This window comes from Corvus kubaryi, unplaced genomic scaffold (assembly GCF_017639235.1).
Source record: "Corvus kubaryi isolate FWS band 111438036 unplaced genomic scaffold, C.kubaryi_AGA036_p1.0 137, whole genome shotgun sequence".
Classification (NCBI taxonomy): Eukaryota; Metazoa; Chordata; class Aves; order Passeriformes; family Corvidae; genus Corvus; species Corvus kubaryi.
Genome location: NW_024580671.1, coordinates 5,626,238 through 5,653,334, shown reverse-complemented (window position 1 = coordinate 5,653,334; position 27,097 = coordinate 5,626,238). Strand labels below are relative to the sequence as shown.

The 27,097-nt window shown below is 39.1% G+C and overlaps 1 protein-coding gene across 9 annotated transcripts in view; it reads left to right on the top strand.

Annotated features, from left to right (window-relative positions):
- NAV3 (neuron navigator 3) overlaps positions 1-27,097 on the top strand; it is a 524,494-nt gene that overhangs the window by 397,207 nt on the left and 100,190 nt on the right. For all 9 annotated transcript variants that reach the window (XM_042017696.1, XM_042017695.1, XM_042017693.1 and 6 more), the window contains 4 exons: positions 4,627-4,742; positions 17,941-18,049; positions 19,828-20,211; positions 23,592-23,711. In XM_042017696.1, the coding sequence (XP_041873630.1) occupies positions 4,627-4,742; positions 17,941-18,049; positions 19,828-20,211; positions 23,592-23,711 (729 nt within the window). The remainder of the gene's footprint in view (positions 1-4,626; positions 4,743-17,940; positions 18,050-19,827; positions 20,212-23,591; positions 23,712-27,097) is intronic.

Here is a 27,097-nt window from a genome sequence, read left to right as displayed (position 1 = left end):
TGGGAGAAGTTTCAACAGTGTCTGAATTGCAGTCTTGCAGAGATATTATTGTAGTGTTAATGCTGGACTACAAACACCAATTTGGCACTTCTTTTGTCCCTGCAGAGTAAGAAACTGGTACCTTCATCTACCTAATAGGTTGGTGTAGGTAAGATGCTGCCAGGCTCTTCTCTGAAATGCAGGGTGAGAGGATAAGAGGTAACAGATGCAAGTTACAGCAGGGAGGTGCTCGTTGAAAGTTAGAAAAATATGGTTTTACCTTGAGGTTGGTGAAATACTTGGTGCAGGCTGTGGAGCAAGGTGGAATCTCTGTCCTTGGGCATGCCCAAGATCCAGCAAATCAGGGCTCTGAGCAACTTAATGTAACCAGACCTGCTTTAAGAAAGTCATTGGACCAGATGGCAACTAGAACATCTTTCTGATCTAAATTACTTAATGATTCTGTAAGGACTAAAGTATTCAATAGATAGGGCAGAAAAAGGAAATATCAGTGTAATAAATAAGCATGTTACTGGTTAGTAAAATTTTCCTCCCTACTCCTTTATTACGTGGTGATTAACACAATTCTTTTACTAGGCCATAGCTTCAAGGGTGTGCAGGAGCTTCAGAGCAGTGACAGATAGGAAGGAGGATATAATCTGGTTGTATCTCTGGAATCACAGTGAAATGCAGCTCCAGATGCCTGTTCAGGATGTCTTCATACAGGCTTAGGGAAAAAAAATATATACTACTCTTCAAGGATCCTGCAAACATAGCATGTGCAGGGTTCCTTGAAGCCACATTTATCCAGTTTTAATGACCAGAAGCTACTTCTGTGTCACTGATTGTGGAGTTGAAACTAAGTTTACAGTAAAAAATATTCCGTCAGTTAATTGTGTTTGTTAATAATAGATTATGCTGCTAAACATACTTTCTTCAATAAAGTGAGGACTCAAAGTCATACTGCAGTGCTTTATTGATTCCGGTTATTTACATTGCTGCTGTGAAAATAAAGCAACAATCACTACCAAAGTTTTGCAGTTGTAGGTAGTGCTAAACATTGTCACTCACCAGTTTTACTTGTAACAAATACATGGTCTTTAGAAAAATCCTCCCATTTTTCCATGATTGATTTTCAAGTAATTGTGCAAGAAAAGTTTCCATTGTAGAGATTTTAGTTTAAGAGATGGGAAGAAGCATAATAAGTGAAGAAATCATTATAAACACATATTTGATTAATGCTGAGTTAAAAGATTAGCTTGATAAATCATCTGCGTTCTGTTTATGGTCTGAAGTTATTCTTTTAAATTGCTGTACAGACAGTGTAGCTTTATTCCTTTGACTAAACAGTAAAATGCAGCATAAAAGACGAAAAGAAATATTCTGTTCAGGCTTCTGTAACTGGCAGCCCTACAAACCCTTTCATAAACCAACTGAATTTAAACTGGTTAAAACCCACTACTACAATGGGAAGGTTCCTGCAGAAACTCACTCATAACATTTTTAGAAATTGTTTGCATCCTACATGATAATGTTGCATCCATTTATTACTTTATTGATATTGTCCTTTGACTTAAAAAGGTGTTTTCCCTCTCTTTGATTGCTCTTTTTAAATATGTGAGGCAATAATCCCATCCCCTTCCTTCTCTTTTGTGAGGCTAGACCAAATCAACTCTTTCTGGTTTTGTTTTCTGGTTTTTTTTAAGAAGGGTTTCTTCTTCCCCATGAACATCCTAGTAGCCCTTCCTTGCATCTGTTCCCAATTTAACTCACAATTCTTGAACATGGGTAATTGAACTGCTCATATTGCAGACGTGGTCCTGCCAGTCTGTTACACTGACAGTGATACACATTCAAGACAGCTGCATCTCAAAGAGATGTTGGAAAAATGCCATCATATTCATCTGATATCTTTTGGAATGTCAACTTAAAAGCAAACAAATCTTTGATGTTATCTCTGTTTATCTAAGGTTGGCTATTTTGTTAGAGACAGGAAATGACTGACTGCGTTAGAGACCACTTATTAAGTAGTGTTTCAAATTCTGTTCTTAATTACCCTGTACAGGCTCATTTTAATCAGAATGAATGAGCTTATGCAGGTCTGATTGAAAGAAGGATTTGTCCCATTAAGTGAGTTTGATACTCTTACAAATAGGTAGCATGTAACTCAGTGGGTTGGGGATAAATATATTCTCTGATTGCCATGATTAAAATAGAAACAGATTGTCTTGTTTTCATGAAGGTTTCCTAAATTAACCTTCACTGTAGATGCACTGCACTGGAAGAAATACCACTGGGCTGGCTTTAACTAAACTGAAATTCTTTTCCCTTTTCTTGATATCAAGAGAGATGCAAGAATTTAATTATTTTTAAGGCAGTGGGTTGTGAATAGGTAGAGGATAGAGGATCATTCATTAAGGCCAGTGTGCAAGGTTAATGAGAAGATCACTTAATTTGCTGTTTACTTTCTTTGAGCTTAATCTGTGCTGTACTCCTGCAGAGATCACTTGACTCGTTCACAGGATTAATATGTCCCACAGAAAGGCTGTTAAAGCCGAAAGTATAGGAGAAGTTGAACCTCACAATTTCATTTCCCGTTTTTCAAAAATTATGAGGCATTTACATGCTTGGTCGAATGTCACAACCCATAACAGGCCCACAGCAACACAACTTGAAGTTTTAGGTACCCAGTGTGCACCTGGGCCTCCTTGTTCCCCAAGACCCCCAAAATCATACACGATTTTACTTGGAAGTCTTTCATCCCTAGGCTAATCTTTCACCATTCTCAGTGCCTCTGGGCTAAGCTTGACTCCAGAGAAAATCAGGGCCTTGGCCATCATGCATGAAAAGGCTGGTCTGGTGTGGAAGTGCTGGCAGCCAGCAAGCCCCTGGAGACCTTCTGGAAAAAGAGCTTGTGAGAGACCTGCTCCCTGCTCCCTCCTTGGGGTATCTCCATCACAGCTGCCCAAGTGCTGGTGCTTTCTAGTCCATCTGTACCAGAACAAATAACCAGTTTTCTCAAGCAAGCAGAACTTAGGTTGCTGTGAAATCCATAGTCCTCCATAAGATTTCTGTTGTTTCCTCAGACAATTAAAATTTTGAAGATTTAAAGCCCTTTGGGAAAGCAAGCAGGACTGTGGAATTTCAGAGTGTGTTCACTGCAGAAGGATAGAGTGAGCTTTTTTTTACTTGAGACTCTTCTCTCAAGCATCAAATGTAAAACTACATTCAAGGTTGGCAGGACATGGTTAACCTTGCAGTATGTGCCGAGCTTGTGTTTCCAGTGTGTGTGACAGACAAGTACCAAAAATAGTTTTTATAGAGCAGTTGTCTGTTTCCAGCATCTCAAAAGTACAAAACTTGATAAGAAAGGCAATGCATCTGATCAGGCATAATTTGTATTTCTATTTCTGAGTTGAATGGTTCTAATGAATGGATGCCACCATGTCAGGACTTGCGCTATCTTTGTGCAGATATCTGTTTCCTCATCTACTGTCAGGAATTACTGAAAAAATCTATTTAGTAAGTAACTTTAAAGAAAATATTAACTGGAAATTTATTTCATAAAATAAGTTGCTATAAAATTATTTTGAGAGATAAGTAACTGTTTTTATGAGTTTTATTTATAAAATACAGATTCATTGCACAGTTAAATGTTTCTGTTTTCAGTTTAGTTAGTCATTGGAAACACTCTATGGTAAATTTTGAAAATTGAACTATAAATGTCCCATTTTAAAACTAGGATATAAATATTTCACCAGTCTTTTAATAAATCAGAGAAGGGACTGCTATTCATGTCAGGAAACCTGGAAGAACTTAAGCTCTAAGTGAAGATCTTTTAAAATTTTATTTCAAAAAAATACATCTTTAGATGTATTCTTTTACTGTATACACATGGTGGTACATGCTGATATTTGATGACATCATAGTTCAGTAGTTCCAGTGTAAACTACATACTACAGCTGTTCCTTAAGAAGAGGCAATAAGCGTGTGAGGTATTTTTTATTTTAATCAATGCGCTCATGTATTTCTTGCTATTTACCTTCATACAACAGAAAGTAACTCTACTCAACAAAGCATTCCCATTATAATTTATCATTGATATTCAAAGAAAGATACCCTCAAAGAAAATAAGAGCTATTTGTCAGAAAGTTAATAGAAAAACTTGTATTATCCCATTCCCTGGAGCTATATAAGGGGCATTATCAAAACAAGCTGCACACAGATTTAAATATCTGGGCCATATTTCCATCCAGCCTTGCATAAGCTTTTTCCCACATGGCCTTTCTCACTTAATATTTCATCAATTACAAGTTTTTATTTCCTTTATGTATGTGCAGGGATGTGACTTAACCAATGCAAATGGATTCTGACTAGATCTGGTTGACAAATCCTGCAAAAAAATAAGTGGGGGAAAAAATGGCTTCAAATTTCACAGCTACAAGTTGTTCCTGCAGAGAGAGAGAGAGAAACCCTAGTTGCTTGTACATTTGTGTAGCAGGACTTACACTAGCATAATAAGAATGTGACAAAAATGATATTTTCACCCTATAGTGGTATGATTCTAGATGGAGCTGCAAGTAGTACTTTTTTCTATGAATACATGAATGATAGATAATAATAATCTATCTTTTTGCTTGATTTCAGAACTCTCTCAGAAAATGACAGTACCTCTTTACCACCTGCTGACTCCTGTACCAGTCCTACTAAAATGGATTTGTCATTTAGTAAGACTGCCAAACAGTGCCTAGAGGAGATATCTGGTGAGTAACAGTAAGTCAGGAGAAGACTGTGAACTTCTTTATTTACATCTGTTTCTTACCAGGAGCTTTGTGATGGGTTGAAATAATACTTCTGACCTCTAATCATGAGTGATATTAAATACACAGAAAATTTAGGTCATGCATATTTAGTGCTTCAAATCCATGGTTATCTATTTGAACTGGTTCCTTCTGTTAAAATACCCTCTTTGACATTTTTCAGAAACTGTGCTTTCACAAGACAGGGTTTCATGTAATTGTTATTTTATTTAATCATACTGAATGTTCCAAGAGGAGCAGTGGAAAGTCAACTTCAGAATGTTTAACACTCTCATTTAATAACATCAAATTAAATCATAACATCAGAACTGAGATATAAGTTACATAAGATATATGTTGCTTTTATAAATAAATCTGTATTGAGAAAACAAGCAAGTCCTTACTATTGTACCTGACTTGTAAGCTGCTGCTAGAGCTAAGCTGCTAAAGGTTGTGTTCTGGAATTCCTTGCAAACATGGATTAAAGTCCTTACTAGGTTACAAGGGTGAAGGGATGGGCTATTTTACTCGTATTGGAATAATTCCTTTGAAGTCAAAAGAGCCATGCTGAGTTACATCAGCACAGGATCTGGCCATGACTGCCTATGGATGCAAAAAGCAAAGTGTGCCACCATCTCAGCAAGACTAAACTGCACTGCAAGGTTGTGTACAAGTTGTTCCAAAGGGACTCTTTGCAAGAGCTGTTACTTGGGAGTTTCAGGGTTTATTTTTGCTGTTGTCTTGTTCTGGTTTTCATTAGCATCCTTACTCTTACAATTTTACAAAAGGTGATATCCTATCCCACTGGTTTTACCTATAGTTTTGCCCTTTTACTCCAAACTTTTAACATTTAAATGGATTTGTAATGAGTCATGTGGTTCTTCTCACACAGGATATAACTCACTTAAAGCACTAATTTGACACATCAGTCTAAAATTATCTCTCTGCCAGAAGGGAAATCAGATGCCCAAGCTTTATGGGGACTGTCTTGACATTTAACTGACTCATACTGAAAAAGGTTTTGTCCTGGTTTGTCTCAGCCCCTTTGGAAGTTTTCTAACATCCTTTATTTGCACAGCCAGCTTCTGTGATAAATATGTCACTCTGAAGCATGGTGTAATGTTCCTTGGAGGTGATGCATACCTGTAAAAGTATAAAATTATTTTTAATTACTCGAGAAATCGGACTCCTTTGTCTAACATACATAAAGAGTTTAATTGAAACATTTGCCACAAATCAAAAGATGCTTCAAGGAATCATCCAGAGACATGCTAGAAAAATCCCAAGCAATTCAATACTTGCTGAAATGATCAAACAGAATATCATATCTGATGGCCTTTTACTGTTTTGAACAGCATCAAAAAGAAAAAAAAATACAGAAAGAAAACTAGACACCAGAGATGTTCCTAATCTGATTATTTAGACTCTGGTGTTAGCCCTTGATTGGCCTAACAGGCTGTAAAGCAGAACCACTGGGAAAATGTGGTCAGTGATTTGCTGTGTACGTAGGGAAACAGAGGTGTGTCACTTGTATTTAACTGTTAGCAGAAAAAGGAATAAACAGATCAAGTACTGTATTTGCTGAATAATTAATTGTCTGCATGGGTGAACTATCACCAAGTCATTCGTGATGCTGTTATTGAATCTGCATGGATAAAAGCTCATGTGATAGTTGCTTAGAGGAGTATTCCATGATGGATTAGCCATGAGAAGGGACAATTGCATTCTTTTACTTAAGAGCATCTTTATTCTGGTATGATCAAGGGATTACACCAGTAGTAGAAAAGAGATAGGCAAGGTCAATTTCTGTGGTCTGGTCACTTATTTTCAGGGTATTAAGCAATGAATCCAGTTTCTTTCATTTTGATATTACCTTCTTCCTAAAATCATCAACTGTTGCTATGGATGGGCATCATCTTGATTGCTACCTTGATCTTTTGAAGCTTGGTAGCCACTAAACTAGCACAATATGTTTGTAAACAGTAAGGATCAGTAAGGATAATGCAAAAGAGTGAACATCTGTGGAAATCACTAAACAGCTTGGAGGAGTGCATTCATAAAGCACTGTCCTACCAGTATTTTGTTCCTGCTTCATTAATCATTATTATTTTTAAAGTGCCACATATTTAGAATTAAGGCTGACATGCTCAGGACTAGAATATCTTGGCCAATATTGTTGTATAAACTGTTTCTCTACTTTCTGAATAGTTACACATTCCTGTTTGTTATTGCATCTTGGCTGAAGATTACTGCTCCCATAACCAGCCAAGCTGACCGTATTAAAACTCCTAATCCACTTTGGAGCAATATCAACCAAATGAACCTAAACTGATGCTTTTAAGCATGTCTGGTTCAAGACTTCTCCATAATATAAGCAAAAGTTGGATGCAGAAAAAGTAATCTCAAAAATGATTTAGGAGTGGTTGGCCAGGCACCACTCCTTGTATAGTTCAGGAACCAAACCCAAGTTAATTTCCTTGCTGTAGTGGTAAAAAGTCATTGCTCTGCTTTCTGTGTCCAGCAAGGCAGTTCACATCCTTTTGCTACCATCTCAGCAGTGGTGATGGGAAAGTAGAAAGTAAAGCAATAATATGTAGAGGTAGTTTCCAGCTCTCCTCTGCTGTGTCTTCTTCCTCCAAGGGAGCTGGTTAGCTTTATAGCCTCTCCTGTCTTCCAGCTCAGAGCTGGTGAAAGGTAAAATCAGAGCTCAAGCCACTTGTATCCTACTCGCTACTTTGCAAGTGATTACTTGGTTTTACCTGCACAGCCATGAGAAGAGAATAGTGCTGGAAGGCAAGGGAGGTGGGGAGGCTGGTGTAGGCATGGAATCACAAGTGTGGCCCTGATAAACTGGACGCCCTCTTTATTTTTACGTTGTCATCAATAATCTGCTGCTCTTGGTGAATATATACATGGCTTATGCCTAAAACCAGTTCTGCATCTTGGCAGAGCCATTGTAAATCTGTTCCTATGTCTCTGGTGGGATTTTGTTCTAGATGTGATCTGAAGTGCTTGAGCCTTTTCCCTACTTTATTTTTTCCCTTTTGAATATTCCACAGCTCATCAGAGCAGCCCCAGGTGTTTCCACAGTGCACATGCAGATCAGCCGTAGAGCACGCGCAGAGCAGTTTTCAGGCTTATGCATGCCTTGAATCCCCTCTGTGTGCACAGCACCAGTGACACATGTACTCCCACTGAATGAGCCCTGTTTGTAGGCATCAGACACCTGTGGAGTGGTTCTGGTGTGTTCTGTGTATGGTAGGCTTGTTGCTCACGTGGCACACAGGTGTACAGACCTCTGTCTGGGAAATCTCAGACAGAGGTCTGGGAGACCTAAATAAGGAACAATTCTTCATTCAAGTATGAACACAATTTCTTGCATGAACTTCATGTACCAATTGCCTCAACAAGGCTACTCAGTATCTATCCACTTGGTTTCTGCAAAACTGCAATATACCTTTATAAACAGGATTATAAAATGAGAATGAAAAGAAAGGCTAATAAAATAGTCCAATTTGGTTGTTGTTATTCATGATATGGCTGGGAACAAGTTGTTCAGACTTTCTTAACAAGTATTTCTTCTTAAAGTAGCTGTGACATTTATCACTTTCTGCAGTAAGTTTATTGGAGAAGGATGTCAGTAAGTTAATTAGTTAATAATCCATTGTAAACTGTACATGCTGGTAAACTGCAAAGTATTATTTTATTATATCAGTGATAGCATTTGGCTTTAACAAGGGCTGGCATGTTCAAAGAGCTTAATGCAAAGTGTTTGGTTAAGTAATTATTCATGAATTTATAAATATTGACTAATTATTAAAAATCTGAGAGATGAAGCAGAAATGAAACAGTACTTTTAAAAGTTATAGGCCTATCTCAATGTCAGGATTAGCATAAAAACATTCAAATTTTAATATTTTATGTTTATTGTGCTTATTTTTTTGCTCTGTGAAAGAAATAGCTAATTAATACATTCAGGAATAGTTTACATTTTTTTTCAAGTAAGCTTAGCTGAAGAGATGCATAATCTTATGCATTTCCAGATATATTACATAATTCATTTTTAGGGTTTTAAACTACCCATTGAGACTTCAAAGAAAGTCTTATCTGACAGCTAAATTTGCCCAAAGATTTTTAGTTCTTAAAATAATTTTTATAATTCCTGTTATGGCAGAGACAGTAAATACAAAGTAGTATATTTCGCTGACTGTGATGGCTTCAGGAAGTTCCCTAAGCTGTTCTTGATGTAAACATATTCCTGCTTGATGGGTGGAGAACACACTGAATTGCAAGGTAGTTGGGGAATAATGCTGTCTTGACATTTGCTCTCCTCTTGTCTCCTATACTTTCTTCTAGCTTAGAAAGATGTATTTTTTTGTTGCTATATCTCAACATTTTAAAATGGAGAGGCCAGCTTTAGAAAGTTATTTTTCAATCAATAAACCTGAGAATTTTCCACATTGCAATTTTATGTTTTGTCAAATGACACCCTGTAGAGAGATGTTGTAAAGTACACGGATAAATCCAGTGTTCTTTCTATGAGCACTTGGTCCAAGATAAATAGGTGTCTGTTGTATCTGAGGATGATCACAATGGCATGTCTACCAAGTGAGGCAATAGGATTAATGGGAGAAAAGTTCATATAACTTTATAATTAAGAGATGTAGCAAAATGTTCGTACACAGGAAGGCTGAATGAAGGTTGTGTGATGAGCCTCAGTACATCTCTATAAAAGCATTTGATTCATTGTGTTTTTAATGTATTTTGAAATGAGGCAGGTGAATGCTGCAGCTGCCAGCTACCCTCACATGACTCTTACACAGTCCAGGCATCATTCCCTTTTCAGTATGATGGTCTGTGACCTGTGTGCTGCTGAAGCTGGGCTGCAATGAACAGCTCCGTTGGGAGATGGAACAGGTCAGCAGAAACACTGAGACCCACTGGGTTGGCCAGGATGCAGCTGTGCTGATGAGAGACACGTCCAGCCTGGAGTTGTGTGGCACCTACTGCCAGCACCATATGTGAGGTTTGGTGTGCCTCATTGGGTGAACATTTTTTGTCCCCTGCCATAAACTCTTCTGCTCCCAGCCAGAAAGAGGACTGAATATACCTGTCCAATTCTGGCAGTCTTCTATCTGGTCTCTCATGTTGGAGCTGAGCAGCCATGCCATGCACTGCTTCCCTAGCAGAGCAATGCTGAGCACTAGGGGCATGCCCTGCCCATGGGGCTTACTGAGGCCAGCTGCAGCTCTGCAGTAATGACTGCTGTATGTGACCATGCACACTGGGAGCGTGGATGGAGGCAGAGCAGGTACACATCTGCCCACAGCTGACCATGGAGACAGGTCACTGCCTGCAGATGTTGGAGCATGAAAGAGCACGTGGGGCAGTTACCATTCATGGATTTGGAATGTCAGGGAGAGATTCAGACTTGCTCTTTATGGTAGGAAAAGAGCCTGTTCTCTTGATTCCAAGACAATCTCCAAAAGAGCTTTTACATCACAGGGCCAAATCATGGAATCACAGAATAGCCTTAGTTGGACCCAAAAGGATCATCAAGTCCAGCTCTTAAGTGAATGGCCCATACAGAAATAGGATCCATGACCTTGGCATTATTAGCACTGTGCTCTGACCAACTGAGCTAAAAATCACTATCCTTCCTGTTGATTCAAAACATAGCAACTGAGAGTACCAATTTGAGTATAAATCTAGGATATAAAAGAAATTAATGTGAAAAGAGTGAGACTGCCCTTCATTTTTCAAATTCTCTGTTGTCAATACATCCCTGTGAGGTCTTTCTAACAACCACAGCTTAGTCAGGCATGTTGGACAGGCTGGGACAGCTGCATGGCACTGTCAGTGCACACCAGCACAGGAGTGTGCAGGCAGTGCTGGAGCTCTGGGACAACACCAGCACCACACCAGCTCTGAGATAACATCAGCACCCACACCACACTCGGCTCTGCTGCAGGCAGGCAGGCACCCGCACGTTCATAAAACCCTTCTAAGCGCCCATATGTCACTGCAAGTGGCAAACCCTGGGAGTAAACACAGCAGTCTCATCTTTTGTTTCCATGCAGAAAAAGTGGCAGGTGTTTAATATTTGGGACAGTTTTGTACTCAGGCAGACAGACCATTTCTCTTGTCTTCTCTTTGATTGTGTGGGCTAGGTGGGGATGGGAGCAGTACCTCCTCTTGATGTGGAACATGTCTTTCTAGGAATTCGTCAGTGCTTTAATATGGAAAACCACCATTACTTTAGACTACTGATTTTTTTCTAGGTTATTCTGTGTTTCTGCGAGTTATCTAGGAAGAAATGTACCTTTCCTTTAAAATTTCCAAGAATTTTCCCCTGTGTATCTTCAAAGACTATAAACTGAACCAGTGAAAAGCAAGAAATACACTGAGGCTTCTGTTAACATCTGTTTATTCATACAGGAAATCTGTGAACAGCTTGTAATTCTTAGGGTGGCATTTTTAAAGGTTATTTGCCTGTCAAGGTTTCTCAGGTAGAGACTTGAGATGAGCATATTTTCACACTGACAAAAGCTGTTTATTTTTATACAGCAATTTCATTATTTGTAGATTTCTACATAATGTTTTGTGAAATTAATTCCCCCTAGATAAAAAGTTTGTATCTAAAAAAATTATAATTAAATTCAGCTATTTCTTTGTTCATCTGTCCATTTCTGGGACTAATATATTTTTCTTTGTGAGAAAAGGCATACATTTAAACCAAAGTCTTCTTCCTCTCTGGATAATGAATTTAAAAATAGCATTCAAAATTGCTGAACTTAGTTCAGACACAATACCGATTTGCTTTATAAAAAAATTACTCTTCCATTAATAGGTTTTCTTCAGAATATTGTGAAACAATGATTTTTTTACAGGTTTTTAATTCTATACTAGCCTCTGAATCTCACAGAGGTGCAAACAAGGTAGCTTTCTAAGGAGAAAGAAATTAAATATTTCCTTTTATGAATCATCTTACCAGACAAATACTGTTCCGAGTCTTATCTTACGATTTTAAATGATATTTTTTTATTTAGGGCAGAAATTGCAAGACTGGAGGTCCTTTTGCAAGTCTGCTTTTAGCTTCCTGCATAGGGAGTAACAGGGATATGGAAGAAATAGTTTTTCATCCTTACCTTTTGGGGAGAAAAATAGGATTTTATCATGAGCTAGATCAGTTACTGTAGCATCCCATTCAGGTGAAGCTGTGTCTTGAAACCTGTGGCACTGTAAAGTGGGCAGAGGCTTCTGTGTCTCTGGTTTAATTCACCAGGATGTTTGCTGCCATGGCAGCCAGCAGCATTCACTGCAGTAGCAGAGAAGAGTCATATATCTGGTAATGCAGGTTGAATACTAAAATGTAAGGAGGCTTGTGCTTCAGTGGTTAATTTTGGCTCTTTATTGAGCTCTGACGTGGAGGCTGTACTTGCAGTTCTGTGTCAGCCCATCTAAAGTGAAGAGCTGTGCACTAGAATCAGTCATGAGCTGGTGAGAGGGAGGGAAAAGCCCGAGACAGTACTTGTGCCTACTTTGGATTTCAGAAGGCAGCAGCTGTAGAAAGAGATGCAGGCCCACTGCTCCGATGAGACTGGTGATTGGATGGAGAGGGGAAAACACGGTTGGCTTTTGGGATTACTTCTGTGCTGGAGCAGAGTGTTTGATCAACTCTCTTCTGCTTGAGAGAAATCTAAGTGAAAATGACTGTAAGTACTGCAGATTAATGTGACGGACGAGAAGTGGCTTAGCAGAGACAGCAGCGTAATTTCAAAGAAGATGACTGTGCCTGTCTAGTCCCTTACAGTCCGTAGAGTGCATGTTTGAGCTGTGCTTTCACTGCGAGTGCAAGTATGTGCTACCTGGGGTGGGCAGCGTGCGGTGATGCAGGGAGCACCACCCGGACCTTTCAGGGGAATTGAGCTGCTGTCCATCTCAGAAATATGAAATCTAACTGAGGTAAAGCCCCAGCCGGAAAGATGCAGCGATCTGCTGAATTGTCAGTGTTTAAAGGCACGGAGGTTAGAAGAGGGTGTGTTCGTCTTCAGAAGCAGAAGTCTCTAACCAATCTCACGCTCATCAGTGAAGGGGAGAAGAGGCGATACTCATACAGGGAGAACTGGTTTGGAAACGCCTCCAAGTCCAGCCAGAGTTACCAACGGCGGGAGACAGAAGCTGGGTGCAGAGGCTCCCTCTCCAAGGCATTCTCTCAGTCAGTGCACTCTCTCTGCCACTCCAGCCTCACCACACCCCAAGCATTTCAGGGGATACCACCTGCTGGAAGCAGGACATCCAGGAGGTCAGGAGACCAGAGTACAGGTGAAGGCTTTCAGATTGACAATGAGGAGAGCAAAAAATCAGATGATGAAAATGCACCCTGTACATCCCATTTCCCCAGCAGGACCTGGGCAGAGGAGGAGGAGGAAGGGTGCTTGCGTGAAGGGACTGCACATCTGGATGAAGATGTCATAATAACAATGCTGGGTGACCTAGAACAGGTCCTTTACACTGATATTTTAGGTAAGTTAACTTTGGCTTGACATCAGGAAGGGCAGGAGGAGACCCAAGTATTAGCAGATATCTGCATAGAGCAGATTTTTGATCTTGACAGTGATTTCCCGAGACAGAACTGGGTTTATTTGCAGTAGTATGCAAAAATAGGGTCTAGCCGTTTCTTCTTTGTTTGCTTACTATGACCTCTTAAGACTGTATGAAATGAAGACAAATGTCTAAATTGCTTTTGATGGGTGCAGGGGCAGCAACAGCCTGTGAATAACGGAGTATAGTTTGCTTAGCTTTTTGAAAAATAAGTGCTTAAATATTTTGAAATATTTAAGTGCTATTAGTTTATTCTTAAATTATTTTACTTTATTGACATTTTTTCTCATTAATTTGAAATTGATGTCTTGAATCCAGGGTTTGGGTGGGACAAAAAATGTCTTGGCCTTCCTAAAAACTGCCCCTCCAGTATTTCTTCCCCCTTCCCTAACCCCCCTGCAGGTAATTTTACCCCTACATGTAGAATTGTGAATGCCAGGGTTTCAGTTTAGCTTAAATAGCCAGTTTTGTTATATCTGTGCATGCCAGTGAGTATTTGAAGTCCACAGCCATAGGTGCTTCAAAGGCTTCTGTGTAACTGGCTTTACTTTTCATCTCTCAGCCCCTTATAAGAGTGCTAAAAGTGTTCATTTCCAAAGCTTTGTTCTTCAGCCAGTCAAATGGTTGAAATAGCTGCTTGCTTTTCAAAGGTTATATGCTATGTGTCCAGCCTGGAGCTTCTTGCTGGCAGATATGTTAGCCCTGATTGTGTTTAAACATTAAGGACAAAATTTTTGCTGTATATGTAGTGTAAAAAGCTGTCATCTCAACACAAGAAAGAAACAAGAATTCTCTTTGTACGCATACCTTTTATTACTTGATTGTACCAATAGGTTAAAAGGGCTTCTGCTAGAGATCAGAGGCTTGCTAGCACAGGAGACTGAGCTCTAACCTGCCTCTGCTCCTCTTCAGCTGTTTGTCACTGACAAATCCCTGTTCTCTTGTAAGCCTCAGTTTCCCCACTTGCAGAGTAAAACTGGTGCTTTCCTTTCTGAATTAAGTTAATATCTAATAGTGGACAATTCTCTGCAGAGATGCTTATTATTTGTAAATCCTTTTATGCAAATCAGACAATTGGTGGAACTGTTATTCTCCCATTTGCTTTGGGCTGTGATTACATGTGCAGAAGAACAGAAATCATTATGAACAGTATTATTGAATGTGAAACTATGGGTGAGCCTCAGAAATGTGAATGTAAAAGTCTAACCCAGGTATCCAGTAGTTCCTATAAAATGTCTATTTTGATTTCCTGTGAATGTATCTCACACAGTGGAAGAAATGAATGTGTTTTCCAGAAATTTATTGAGGGAATAACGATTCACTGTTTATAGGCAAAAATTTGGGGACAGTCTTTTGGAATAATAATGTTTAAGATAAATGATGAAGCTACTAGTGATTGGAGCAAATGGCCTTTCTTGTAAGAGGAACAGACTTTTGACAGAAAGTTTCAGGGTACCCTGGTTTTAGTCTTATCCTAGACTCCCCATGTGTGAGACAGATTGGCTTTTTTTTATTGTCCAAACCAGAATCACTTGAGATAACAAGACAGGGAGCATTTCTGATATGTTAGGTCATGCAAATATGGCCAGACTATGATGGCAGTGCACCATAACATAAGAAACAAGGTATCCAGAGGAGTCTGGGATCCCTTTGAACCCAATCCTGATGCAATAAGCACTATAGTGTCTCCACTAGCAGGCATGGTGTAGTTAGTTTTCAGAAAAATAAACATATTCAGCATCCTTATGGTCTTCTTTACAGAAGGAGGCTTGTAAATGGGGAGTCAGTATTGTTGTGAAAATGTAGGATCTTGTACTCAGTGCAGAAAATTTCTTCACTGTCATGTTCAACTATTTATACTTTCTGACTTGTTCATCCATGGTACAGCAGGATTCCAATGATATGGCCTTTAGAGAAGGATGGAAAGAAAAAAGAAAAATTCCTTTTAAACCCCTATAACAGTTAGAGTGAGAATTTTTTATAAAGTACTGTGTAGTATTTGAATATAATAAAACTTCAGTTTTAACTTTTTTTTTAGTAAAAACTGGTGGAAATGTTTTGAAATTACCCTCTGTGTCACTGAGAGATCAAAAGAGATTAGATCTCAAACTTTTCACCTCTGCAGGATAGAATAACCCCAATTTTTATGGTATAATTTGTCTGAAAGTGAAATATTCTTCACTGTGAAAATATATTTTGGCAGCTTGCCATATATGTACCTTTTTATTTAATGTATTGCAATTATACCTCAAGGCTTTGTTATGTCATTTACTGTGCAGTACATACTAAAAAAGACAGTTGCTGTCATTTTTGCTGCAAGAATTTGCAGTGTTAACATACAGAAGAGGACAACTGACAAGGATAAACAAGGAAGGAAAAGGGCAAGGTCACTGTAGAATATGAATTGTATTCAGTTCCTCAAATAAATATAAAGTATTGTTTTGACTCTAATTCTGCCTGCATAGACCCTGGAATTGGTCTTTCTGTTTAAATAGAAAATTTTCTTATGCCAACAAGCTACTCTTTCACCTCTGGTTCAAGGCAGGGCAGGTAACAGTTCCTGGATCTTCCCTATGTAGGTATTGTGGCAGGAATATAACGTGCTCCTGGAAGTCAATTTGAATGCGCTTGGCAGAGTGGGGAAGGCAAAGGACAGTGACAGTGAGGAACTGAGTGCACCACAACTGCCTGGAGGCAGGCATGGACAGTGTGCCTGGAAATTGTCCGGGCTTTGAAAAGCAGTCTCAGTCTAACAAGACATAAATGTCTTCAGCATGAGCTGAAGCATGAGCCCTTTTGCCTCACAGGAATCTCCAGGGTGGTGCAGAAACTTCTGCAAAGAGTTCATGGGATCCATGGGTACATTGATTGCCAATGCTTTATCAAACACATCTAGCTTGAAACACAGGAACAGCTGTAGTTTCAGTGACTGAACATTTGCCTCCTGCAAGGTACTACATGTAAAAATGTACACAGGTGGTTTCTTTTATGGAACTAAATATTGTGAACCGACATGGCCTTGGGGTGTGGCTTGAGAAGAGAGAGTTTGGCAGCACTGCAGGGCCTGTATCCCCGTCCTGCCCAGGTGTTTTTCCCACTGTCAGTTCCATGGTGCCAACATAGATGTTTATAGACATTAACGCACTGAAGAATTTTTTTTTGAGAGATAAAATAGGCAAACATCATTTACTGAAGGACTGTTTGGCTGCAGCAAAGAGGACAGAAGACACAACCAGGGCAGAGGAAATGGGAAAACCTCAAACTGGCATTGCTGTGAAAGCTAGCTTGACATTAAGCCACAACTGCAGGGTATGTTGGCTAGTACAGTGCATCACTTGCCTATTGAGGAAGAATTAAAGTTTATATGGAATATATATGAAATAATTTATTTCCATTTAATATCAGGAGTTGAGATTTTTCTTAACTGCAGCACGTTTGGGCAATAGGACCTGACTGCAAAGGGTCTGTGAGGTATGATGTGAAATTTGTAATAGAGTCAAAGAGGAATTATTTGCACTTCAAGTTCAGCATTTTTACATGTAACTCTAATACCGATGCTTCTTTCCAAGCTTCTTACAAGCAGCAGATACAGGATACAATCAGCAGTAGAACAGCAGCTTTGAACAAATCAGTAATTTTTGTCACAGAATTTCTTTTTAAATTCTCTTATTGTTCAAAAGTAAAATGAATTAAACTTCCTTGATCTATGAATTTGCTAGAAAACCTGCATTTCTGTTTCTTGGCGTATGACTACTGGAGGTTCCTTTGAGACTTATTATGTTTTTCTTTTGTAACATATTATACGTGTCTTCTCTCCTTTTTAAAATTTAGTTTTAATTGTATGGAGTAAACATTGTTCAGGATGTTCTAGGCAAAATTCTGAAAGCTTCTTTATCTGAAATATGAGACCAGTTTTTCACAATGGATCCTGAAGGCTGTTGAAACCTGTAATTGTACAAATGATGCACATGTGTGGAGTGTTCAGATTTGTATCCCAAGAAGCATATTTTATTTTATCCCATACAAAGAATAATGTCCCTCTTCAGGAAAGCATTACAGTCCTGGAAGGATGCTTTATTAAGTGCCTTACTTAAGGAGTACTTTGAAATAGCCTTGATGTTAAGTGAATACCAAAGAGTTGTTCTAAGAGTCATCCCAGTTCTTTCCAGACACAGATTTAATGTGGCTTTTTTTCCTACTGAGTTATGTAAAATGTCAAGGACTGAAAAAGGCCTTTATAATGTATCAAGTGGTCTGGGGCTGCATCATGCCTTGATTACAGAGGATAAAAATTCCAACACTGTAAATCAGAGTTTCATTAATAGATTTGGGCCTTAACAGGGATACTTTGGTGGGCTTTTTTACATACCACATGTTATTTGTAAGCATATATGTGTTCTATTAATGAAAGGATGAAGTTTTATTTTTTAAAAGATTAAAGGGACAGCCCTATTTACAATCGTGTGTGTGTGTTCTCAGCTGTGGATATATGTGTGCACTTTATTGAACCTTATAAACTCGTGTTCAAGAGTATGTGGGTTTTACTGTTTTCTTCCAGGGGAAGACCCTGAAACAAGAAGAATGAGAACTGTCAAAAACATAGCAGATTTGAGACAGAATTTGGAAGAAACCATGTCCAGCCTTAGAGGGACCCAGATAAGCCACAGGTATACTGGTTTTGTGTAGACTGCTGAAAATATGGACCATGGGAGAGTATTACTAGTTGCTGAATGACTGAGAGACTTGCAAGGAAAATTACCTGCGACAGTAAACTGCCATGTGACTTTCATATAGTATACTGTCAAAGTGTCTTTATACAATACTTCACAAAGATAGTTGTTTCATACACATTTACTTAGAAGCCTATAAAATTTATTTTAGGTAATTTTATAAGTAGATGTTGGGGATGAGATCAAATGCAAGGAAAAATCTAAATGTGAAAAATAAATATGTTGGCCATGGGAAAAAGACCCACTGGTGTAGTGTTATAGCTTTGAGCTCTCCAGGTGTTGTTTCTTCCCTCTCCTTCATTTATCTTCACATGTGAGCTCCCTTCTATTTTAATTTTGTTACAGATAAACTACCGCCTTCTGATTGGTCCCTAGGGTCTCCGCTAATTTTGTTACACACAAAGCATGTCTCAAGCATTCCATGCATGTGATTGTTTTCAATCACACTAAGTGACACACTCATATGGTGGATTTTCCACCAAAATAGTTTTCCTGCAGCACCTTCAATCACATGCACAGATCAGCAGAGCCTCTAGGGCCAATATTCTCTTGTTCCAATCTTGGTTAAGATGCCAGGTGTTTGGCACCATTCCCACAAGTAGAGGTTATAGAATCATAGAATCATAAAATTGTTTAGGTTGGAAAAGACCTATAAGATCGCCAAGTCCAACCATTAGCCCAGCACTGCCAAGTTCACCAATAAACCCTGTCCCAAAGTCCCACGTCTACAAGTCTTTCAGATACTTCCAGTAATGGTGGCTCCACCACTTCCCTGAACAGCCTGTTCCAGTGCTTGACAACCCTATCCGTGAAAAAATTTTTCCTCATATCTAATCTAAACCTCCCCTGTCACAACTTGAGGCTATTTCCTCTTGTCCTATCACTTGTTATCTAGGGGAAGAGGAACCCCCATCTGACTACACCCTCCTTTCAGGTAGTTTTAGAGAGTGGTAAGGTCTCCCCTGAGCCTTCTTTTCTCCAGGCCAAACAACCCCAGCTCCCTCAACTGCTCCTCATCAGACTTGTTCTCCAGACTCTTCACCAGCTCTGTTGCCCTTCTCTGGACTTGCTCCAGCACCTCAGTGTCTTTCTTGTACTGAGGACCCCAGAACTGGACACAGGATTTGAGGTGTGGCTGAGTACAAGGGGTAACAATTTCCCTGCTTCTGCTGACCACACTATTGCTGATCCAAGCCAGGATGCCACTGGCCTTCTTGGCCACCTGGGCACACAATGGCTCATGTTCAGCCATGTCACCAGCACCCCCAGCCCCTTTTCTGCAGGGCTTCTTTCCATCCACTGTGTCCCCAAGGCTGTAGTGCTGCATGGGGTTGTTGTGACCCAAGTGCAGGATCTGGCACTTGGCCTTGTTGAACCTCATAAAATTGGCCTCGGGCCTTAGATCCAACCTGTCCAGATCCCTCTGCAGAGCCTTCCTGCCCTCCAGCAGATCAGCCCTCCTGCCCAACTTTCTGTCATTTGCAAAATGACTGAGGGGGCACTCAATCCCCTCATCCAGGTCATTGATAAAAATATTAAACAGGACTGGCCTCAGTACTGAGGACATATACAAGCACACGTGTGCATATGGTGAAAGCACATACACACACGGAGAATTTTTAGAAACAAATATGCTTTCCTCCAGCCTTCACTTTTCCTGATATCTCAGGAATAGAGAAAGCACAGTTCACTGACTTCTCCATTCTGTTTGGCAGCACATTGGAGACAACTTTTGACAGCACTGTGACAACTGAAGTGAATGGGAGAAGCATACCGAGCTTATCCAGCCGATCCACCCCGGTGACCTGGAGGCTGGGGCAGGCCAGTCCTCGGCTGCAGGCAGGAGATGCTCCATCCTTGGGTGCTGGTTATCCTCGCAGCAGTGCAAGTCGCTTCATACACACAGACCCTTCTCGATTCATGTATACCACCCCGCTGCGCCGAGCAGCTGTTTCTCGCCTTGGAAATATCTCACAGATTGACATGAGTGAGAAGGGAAGTGGTGATTTGGACATATCCTCTGAAGCTGACGTTGGTGGCTACATGAGTGATGGGGACATTCTTGGGAAAAGCCTGAGGACTGATGACATCAATAGTGGGTAAGCAGCACCTTTTTCTCCATTTGAACCAATGCATGACTGTTTAGAAGGATTTTTCTGAAAATTTTGGCACACAAGTAGAAGGTACGTTATAGTTGCAATATTTAAATATATGTATAAAAAACCAAACCTCCAATCTGCCAGTGATACTCTCAGCTGCCTTCAAATTCTGTTCTTCTCCTTTAACATTAAAATTACTTTGCTGTGAACTTTGAGTTCCAGTATTACTTACTGTAATTTCCTGGTTGTCTGGTGAACCATCATTTTGCATTGGTTTCCCTGGGATAGGTCTTCTTTTGGTATTTTTATGTGTTGTTTGAGATGGTAGGTATGGCATTGGATCCATCTGATGAAAAGCTGTTGTTGACACCACTGACTTTCTCTGTTTCCACTTCAGATATTGTCTAGTATAGTTGGTGTAATAGACCTTTATTGCAGATTTTCAACTGTGCATATCATTTGAGCAGTAATAATATCTTTTCGTAAAACACTAGACCAGTTACTCTCTTAATAGATCCAGGAGGAAGAATCACAGTTTTTATTTTTGTTTGCTTAATCAGTTGATTGACTTTGAGGTACTGCATCCCCTGTGTTTCAAATCACTGTTCAACAAGTCTTATATCAATCTAGGAACACAAGTCAGTTTACTCCTGTGTATGTTAGAACTCATAGAACATCATTAAGAAAGGAAAACTATGTTACAGTTTAACTCATACTTAAATTATTATTCAGTGCTGCTGTTGGCATCTCAAGGCTGCTTGCTGACTGATGTTGAATAGACATTCCATAGAGTACATGGTCATGTCACACCACCCTGCTTCACTCTATAATTTTAGAATTCTTGCTGTCAATCTAATCTCTTAGTTTGAAGTATAGCTATGATTAGAGAACAGTGGGTGAAGAAATTGAGTATGACACATTCCTAAAGGCAAATCTAAGTCTGTGATCAAAGCTCTCTTTGGAGTAGTGTCTCATCTCAAGCACCATCCAAAGATAGATCTCTAGAAGAAGCTTCACTATAAAGAAAGCATATTCCTGTATCTCCCTGGTCTGCTGTCTCAGTGCTTTGTGTATGGAGCACTGCTGACACCATTGTCCACAACACCTATGTCAAGTAGGATGCCATATTTATATGTGCTAGAAAAGAGAAAATACATATGGAAAATATGATACTTTAATGTCTGAGGACCTCTTATCATAAAGGAAATATTAATGCTGCTTTTGACAGATGCATGGTTTTATTCCAATTTTTTTTAAAAAGGGAGTCCTTTGCAGTGCCTGATGATTTGTATTAATTAGCTTATCACATTAAAGGATGAATATAGTCATCTTATGTGACTTTTCTTTGCATCTCTAATAAGGATAACTCAATAGATAGTAAGTTGCTCTGTGCTCAGTTAACGTTTTTAGGCGCAGCAAATGTTAAAAACAAGTTGATAAGTTCTGAAATTTCAGGATTCACCGAGGCATGTAAAGTCTTATCTCCTCTATGCCTCTTCCACTATCAGTTTAATTACTTTAAACACTTGGGGACAAGAATGCAGCAGTAATTAGAAATTAGTGCAAGGAAGGCCTGTTGCACTTATTAAGTCTCTCCATTCAGACCTTACTTAGAGAGGAAAAAAATCCATACAGTCTGGATTGCATTCAAGCCACAGCTAAATTTATTATGCCATTCTAGAGCTGTGGAATCTACTGGATAATTCAAGGCTAGCGAAATTATCTGTCAAAAAAGTCTGAATTTTGTCTTTAATAAAAAGATGAATATAGTATGTAAGTGTGACTGTTAATTTACCTTTGAAAACAAATGTGAAGTTACCGTCTCCAAACTCCAGATACCAAGGTTTCAGAAATCCTTTGCTGAACTGCAGGCCAAATCTTACCCATGCATTGAATGCCTCAGAGTTTTGTCAAAAATAATCAAAGGAACCCTTTGTGTTTTAATGCCTTGAGGTTGCCTTCATCCATATTGCCACCCAAGACATGATGCCTTCTCAAACTGGAACTATCACGGAGGGTTCCACTGCTGCATCTTTGGTCTCAAGGCCTGCACCTGTTCACCCACCCTGAACCACGTAGATGGAGGCAGAGGCAGGTGCTCCCAGACTGCTCCATTGGCCCTCAGGTCTCTTTCACAGTTGATTTCAATTAAATCTGATCCCATAAGGAAATACAGGGAGAGGGCCAACAGAAAGTTGGAGCAGCAGTAGTGTGTGTGCCTTGGTTTTTGCCTGGAATTCTATGCTGTTACTAAAGTTAAATGTTTGTGTGCTTGGATTGAAAGATGGGTTTGTGTGCCACCATTTCATGGCTGGAGGAGAGATTGTGATAAAGATTGAATTTATACAATTTGATGATTGTTAAAGTGAGTAAACTCTGGAAAATCACTTTAGCCATCAACCTAGCATTAGGACTATGCCTATTTCAGTAAGTCTGTATTTTATTTTGGGTAGGTTCCATGAGGTATAGAAAACTTTTTTCTGAATATGTACACTTCTATGTTTGGTGCTGTGCATGGCCCTTCAAAAATAAATTTATGCTTTGTTGGTACATGAAAGTTATTAAAAAATACAAAAGGGAAACATAAAGAACAAGGGCCTAAGAGGGAAGACAGTTTGATGAAAGATCCTTTGGGAGCATGATGGACAGGTCTTGAGAGTAAGACAGGCTTGTGATGCTGCTCTATTATTACTTCCAAGACTTGTCATAGAGACAACTAAACTGTAGGTAGACATTCTAGAAATTATTGCTGGTGCTTTTAGTTCACAAACTTTTAGTGGCTCTCTAGTGAGTAAGCAGCACTATACTCACCGGTTCATTCCTTAGACATTCATTGTAATGTGAAGTGGTGGGAATCAAGCAAAAGGAACATACAGAAAAATATCATTGTAAGGTTTTCAGTGGATATCTTCTCTTTTATATCTCAATAATTGCATTCCGGCAGGGACTATGAATTTGGGTTGCTAATTTCTGTTCCCATTTGGAAAAAGAAATGCTGCTAATTTTTTTTTTTTTTTTTTTTTTTTTTTTTTTTTTTTTTAGCTGGAGTGATGTTTCTTGCACCTGGTGCTATTTTTTGGCAAAACCACAGCATTTAAAATGTGCTTTTGAAGATACTTGAGGGCTTCTGTCTAAAAACATTTTAGTAAAAGAAGGTGGCCTGTAAGACATCATAGTAAAAGGCAAATGATCCCAGAAAACAGGCAGATACCCAATCTCCCTGCTGGGCACATAAAATGGGAATATTTAGTATCAGTCTACCATCTAGTAAGACAACCTGTACCTTAAACATTTGAATTTCACAGACCATTAACTTTAGAGTGAAACACGGTTGCCAGATGGCTGCATTCCCCACTGTTTGACCACAAATTTATTTTCAGGTACATGACAGATGGAGGACTCAACCTATATACAAGAAGTCTGAACCGAATACCAGACCTCGCTGCCTCTCGAGACGTCATCCAGAGAGGGGTTCATGACGTGACTGTGGATGCTGACAGGTAACAGTGCTTTGCTAAGTAAAAACCTATTTGAGCTTTATAAATATTTCACATTCTTCATACTTGCTAAAGTATCACATAAGGAATAGGAAGAGAAAGCAAGATTCTGAGGCTGCAAGGTTTCTGAGCACCCAAAATAGCAAATACCACAATGAGCAGGGGAAAAAAAGCAAATTCCTCACATGGGAAGGAGACTTAGGAAGAACTTTTTGTTGAATATGTAAGAGAAAATATTTAGAAGCCCAGGCCTTATTTGCAATCTTGAACTTCTGAAATGGGATGTGATTTTTACAGGTTGCCTTATCAATTGATGAGCAAGTGGAAAATTCTCATGGTCTCTAGGCAGCAGACAGCTTATGTCCCTGGTGACATGGTTTAAACATGCATTTGGATTTGGCTGGAAGTGGAACCATAGTCTTGTTCACCTGTTTTGCCCTTTGCAAGTATCAGAAGAAGGCAGTACTGGCAAGTAGTGAGAAGTGAGAATTGGGGTTCTATCCCATTGTCTGTGCAGTGTGAAAAAAGAAGCAACTCCATCCTGCCGTTATATATGGGTGTGAGCATAAAAACATGCTCCCACTAGTATGTCTGTTTCTTTTCCTTAAGCTTAAAGTAGATTCATATTCGTGGCTTCTATCCACATCTGAGAAATAAAAATTCATAACCCAGCTTTTGCAGAACTTGGAGCTGTCAGCTCTGGGGTTTTGGTCACACCATCACAGAGATAAGGAACAGCTGTGAAATTTGGCAGTCTAAAATTTTACGGAGTCGATATGAGTGCCCTCTTTTTAAAATTAAGTTTCTTTTAGGAAAAAAAAGAAGTATTTAATCACAAAGGGAGGAAAGGTTCATGGAGTGGTTCTGGTTTTATAAACCCAGCAAATTAGTTGAAGAAGTTCTAGGATATTTACCTAGGTATGATATAATTTTCACTTATCACATTTTCTGATTAAAATATAAGTCAGGAATAGTCTGCATTGGTCAAACAGTGCAAGCAATGCATCAGGATAAAGAACATAATTTTCATCTAGCGAACTAGCTACTTAAAAAAGAGGGTTGCTTTAGCTGACATCAGAGCATTTGTTGACCTTGCAGAAAAACCCTATTTTAGATAGAAATTCAAATGAACACAGCTAGGTTCTTTGGAATGCAAGCACTGACGTGATGCAAAGACCAGAGAACACGTATAGTAGGCGTTTAAGAAAATACTTTGGACAGAACTCAGGCAGTAACAGAAGGAGAAAATGAGAAATGAGATGTGGGCAGGAGGGACTTCTGTGGAGATCTGTATGTGAGAACAGGAACCTTACGCTCAAAGTGAGAGAGAGGGTGGAAAATTTAGAGGCTAGCAGTCATGTAATTAGAGAATGTCACTAGTGCCCACGTGTTTTTATGTCTCTCTCTTTTTTCCCCCCGGGAGTGAAGTTATTAGAGCTCTTCCCACCACACAATATTCACACCCAGGTTTTGAACCATGCAGATTTCCCCTGAGGAAGGAAAAAAAAAAAAAAAAAAGGTCCAAAATAAGGGATTTTTTACTTTTTCTTAGTATTCCTCAAGTTCTAGATGCCACTCAAACACTGGATGCTTATTTGTGTTAATGTATATGTTTGTTCTGTACAGTGTGCACGTACATACGTATTTTGCAGAGTCTATCATCTACAAATGTGAAGTAGAACTTACTTCGAGTAATGACTGCTTTTCCTTACACAAAGAAAGAAAGCTGGATTCTTGTGTTCTTCCAGACCCTCTAAATGAGGTTTTATGGAACATACTATGTCAATATTTAATTAAAAGGTTTGTTCACAATGCACAGGCGTGAGGTATCTAAATTATTGCTATTCAGACAATTCTGGCATTCCCTGACCTTTCAATACTTTATTTTTACAAACTTAATCGTTCTTCATGGACATAGGGTGGGGGTTTTTTTTATGTATAAGTGTATGTTATTCCTTGAACAAGCAGAAGTTTTTTACGAAGTGTAAAATAAAAATATTTTTATGAGTTCTGATGATAATAAAACACATGCTTACCAAAACTGGTTGCAAAAAAACCTGCGTTAGTTAGAAAAAAATTGTTTATGATGATCTTCAATGATGTGTGCCACATTCGATGTGACATCAGGTAGAAAAAGTAGTAGAGATTGCTGAGACTTTGGTAGGGTAAATTTTGGTCCTAAGATTTCATCTAATCTCACGTAGCCTTTTACAGCTTTTTTTTTCTACTCTGAACAAAAAATAGTAGGGTTTGTGTCATAGCTTCAAGGTATGCCTTGCCACTGGTATGATGACCTTCTGTGAAAGAGGATTATTCTCCTCTCTTTCATCCCTGTAGATACATGAAGGACATACACATTTTCTCTGTGGCATTGTTAGTATAAAACTTTTTCATAATTGGCGTGATCTGCCCTTGCCTTTCTGTTGTAAAGGACTCTGCTGGCATCTCTTTTCAGGCAGGAAATAAATTATATGCTGCAAATATCTGATTTACATTAGCAAGCAGGAGAGAAATTTGGCATTTTGTCCATTACTAGAGGCAGCATTTTTTGCTGACAGCAGTCCCATATTCATGAAAACTCAACCTGGGTTTTCTCTGACAAATTGTAGCTTCTGCTTATATTTTAAAACTTTTTCTCTTTATGAGCTGGCAGTACAATATTCTTTAGAGATGAGGGCTGATATCTCTAAGGGTAATGCAATTTCTGGTAAATTTATACTTTCAGACTGATTCTCATTTCATGGATAACGTAAAAAGACAAGCAGGTCCCCGGTTTGATCACACTCTAAATTGGTTCAGATAGCACCTGCATCTCCACATCTTGCCAAAAAGCAAAGGTTTGAAGGCTCTCCATGTGGAAACGTAGTCTGAGAGAGCTCATCCCGATAATAACATTAAACTGCTCTTTGAACAACTTCATAAAAAGTTAAATTCATGAATTCAGCATAAATCAAGGCTTAAGCTTCGCTTGCATGCTGCTCTGTAAAGCACATTGGTGCAGAAAGTACTACAGCAAACTTGCTTGTTCTGGGGAAGGAATTGTAAAGGCTGAAGAGACAGTGGCAGCATCAGATGTCAACAGTTGTTTCTTTTTTTTTTTTTTTTGTTAATAAGTGGTTATTCCTTCCAATTTACCTTGCTTCAGTTACCATAAGAAATTAGTCAGAGAGCAAGATGGATTTTCTGCATCTGATATAACATGGGATATGGCTAAGGGAGTTCTCAGTGGTATGATATGACACTTCATTTCATTTTTTGTCCTGTCTACTTCCTCTACACTCTAGCATTTGCCTCCTGGGACTTCTAGAGGGAGTAGTTGAGGAACATTCTTGGAGTTCAAAACCTTCTTCAAAGTAAGATGAGCCAAAAGAGATTAGATATAAGCACAC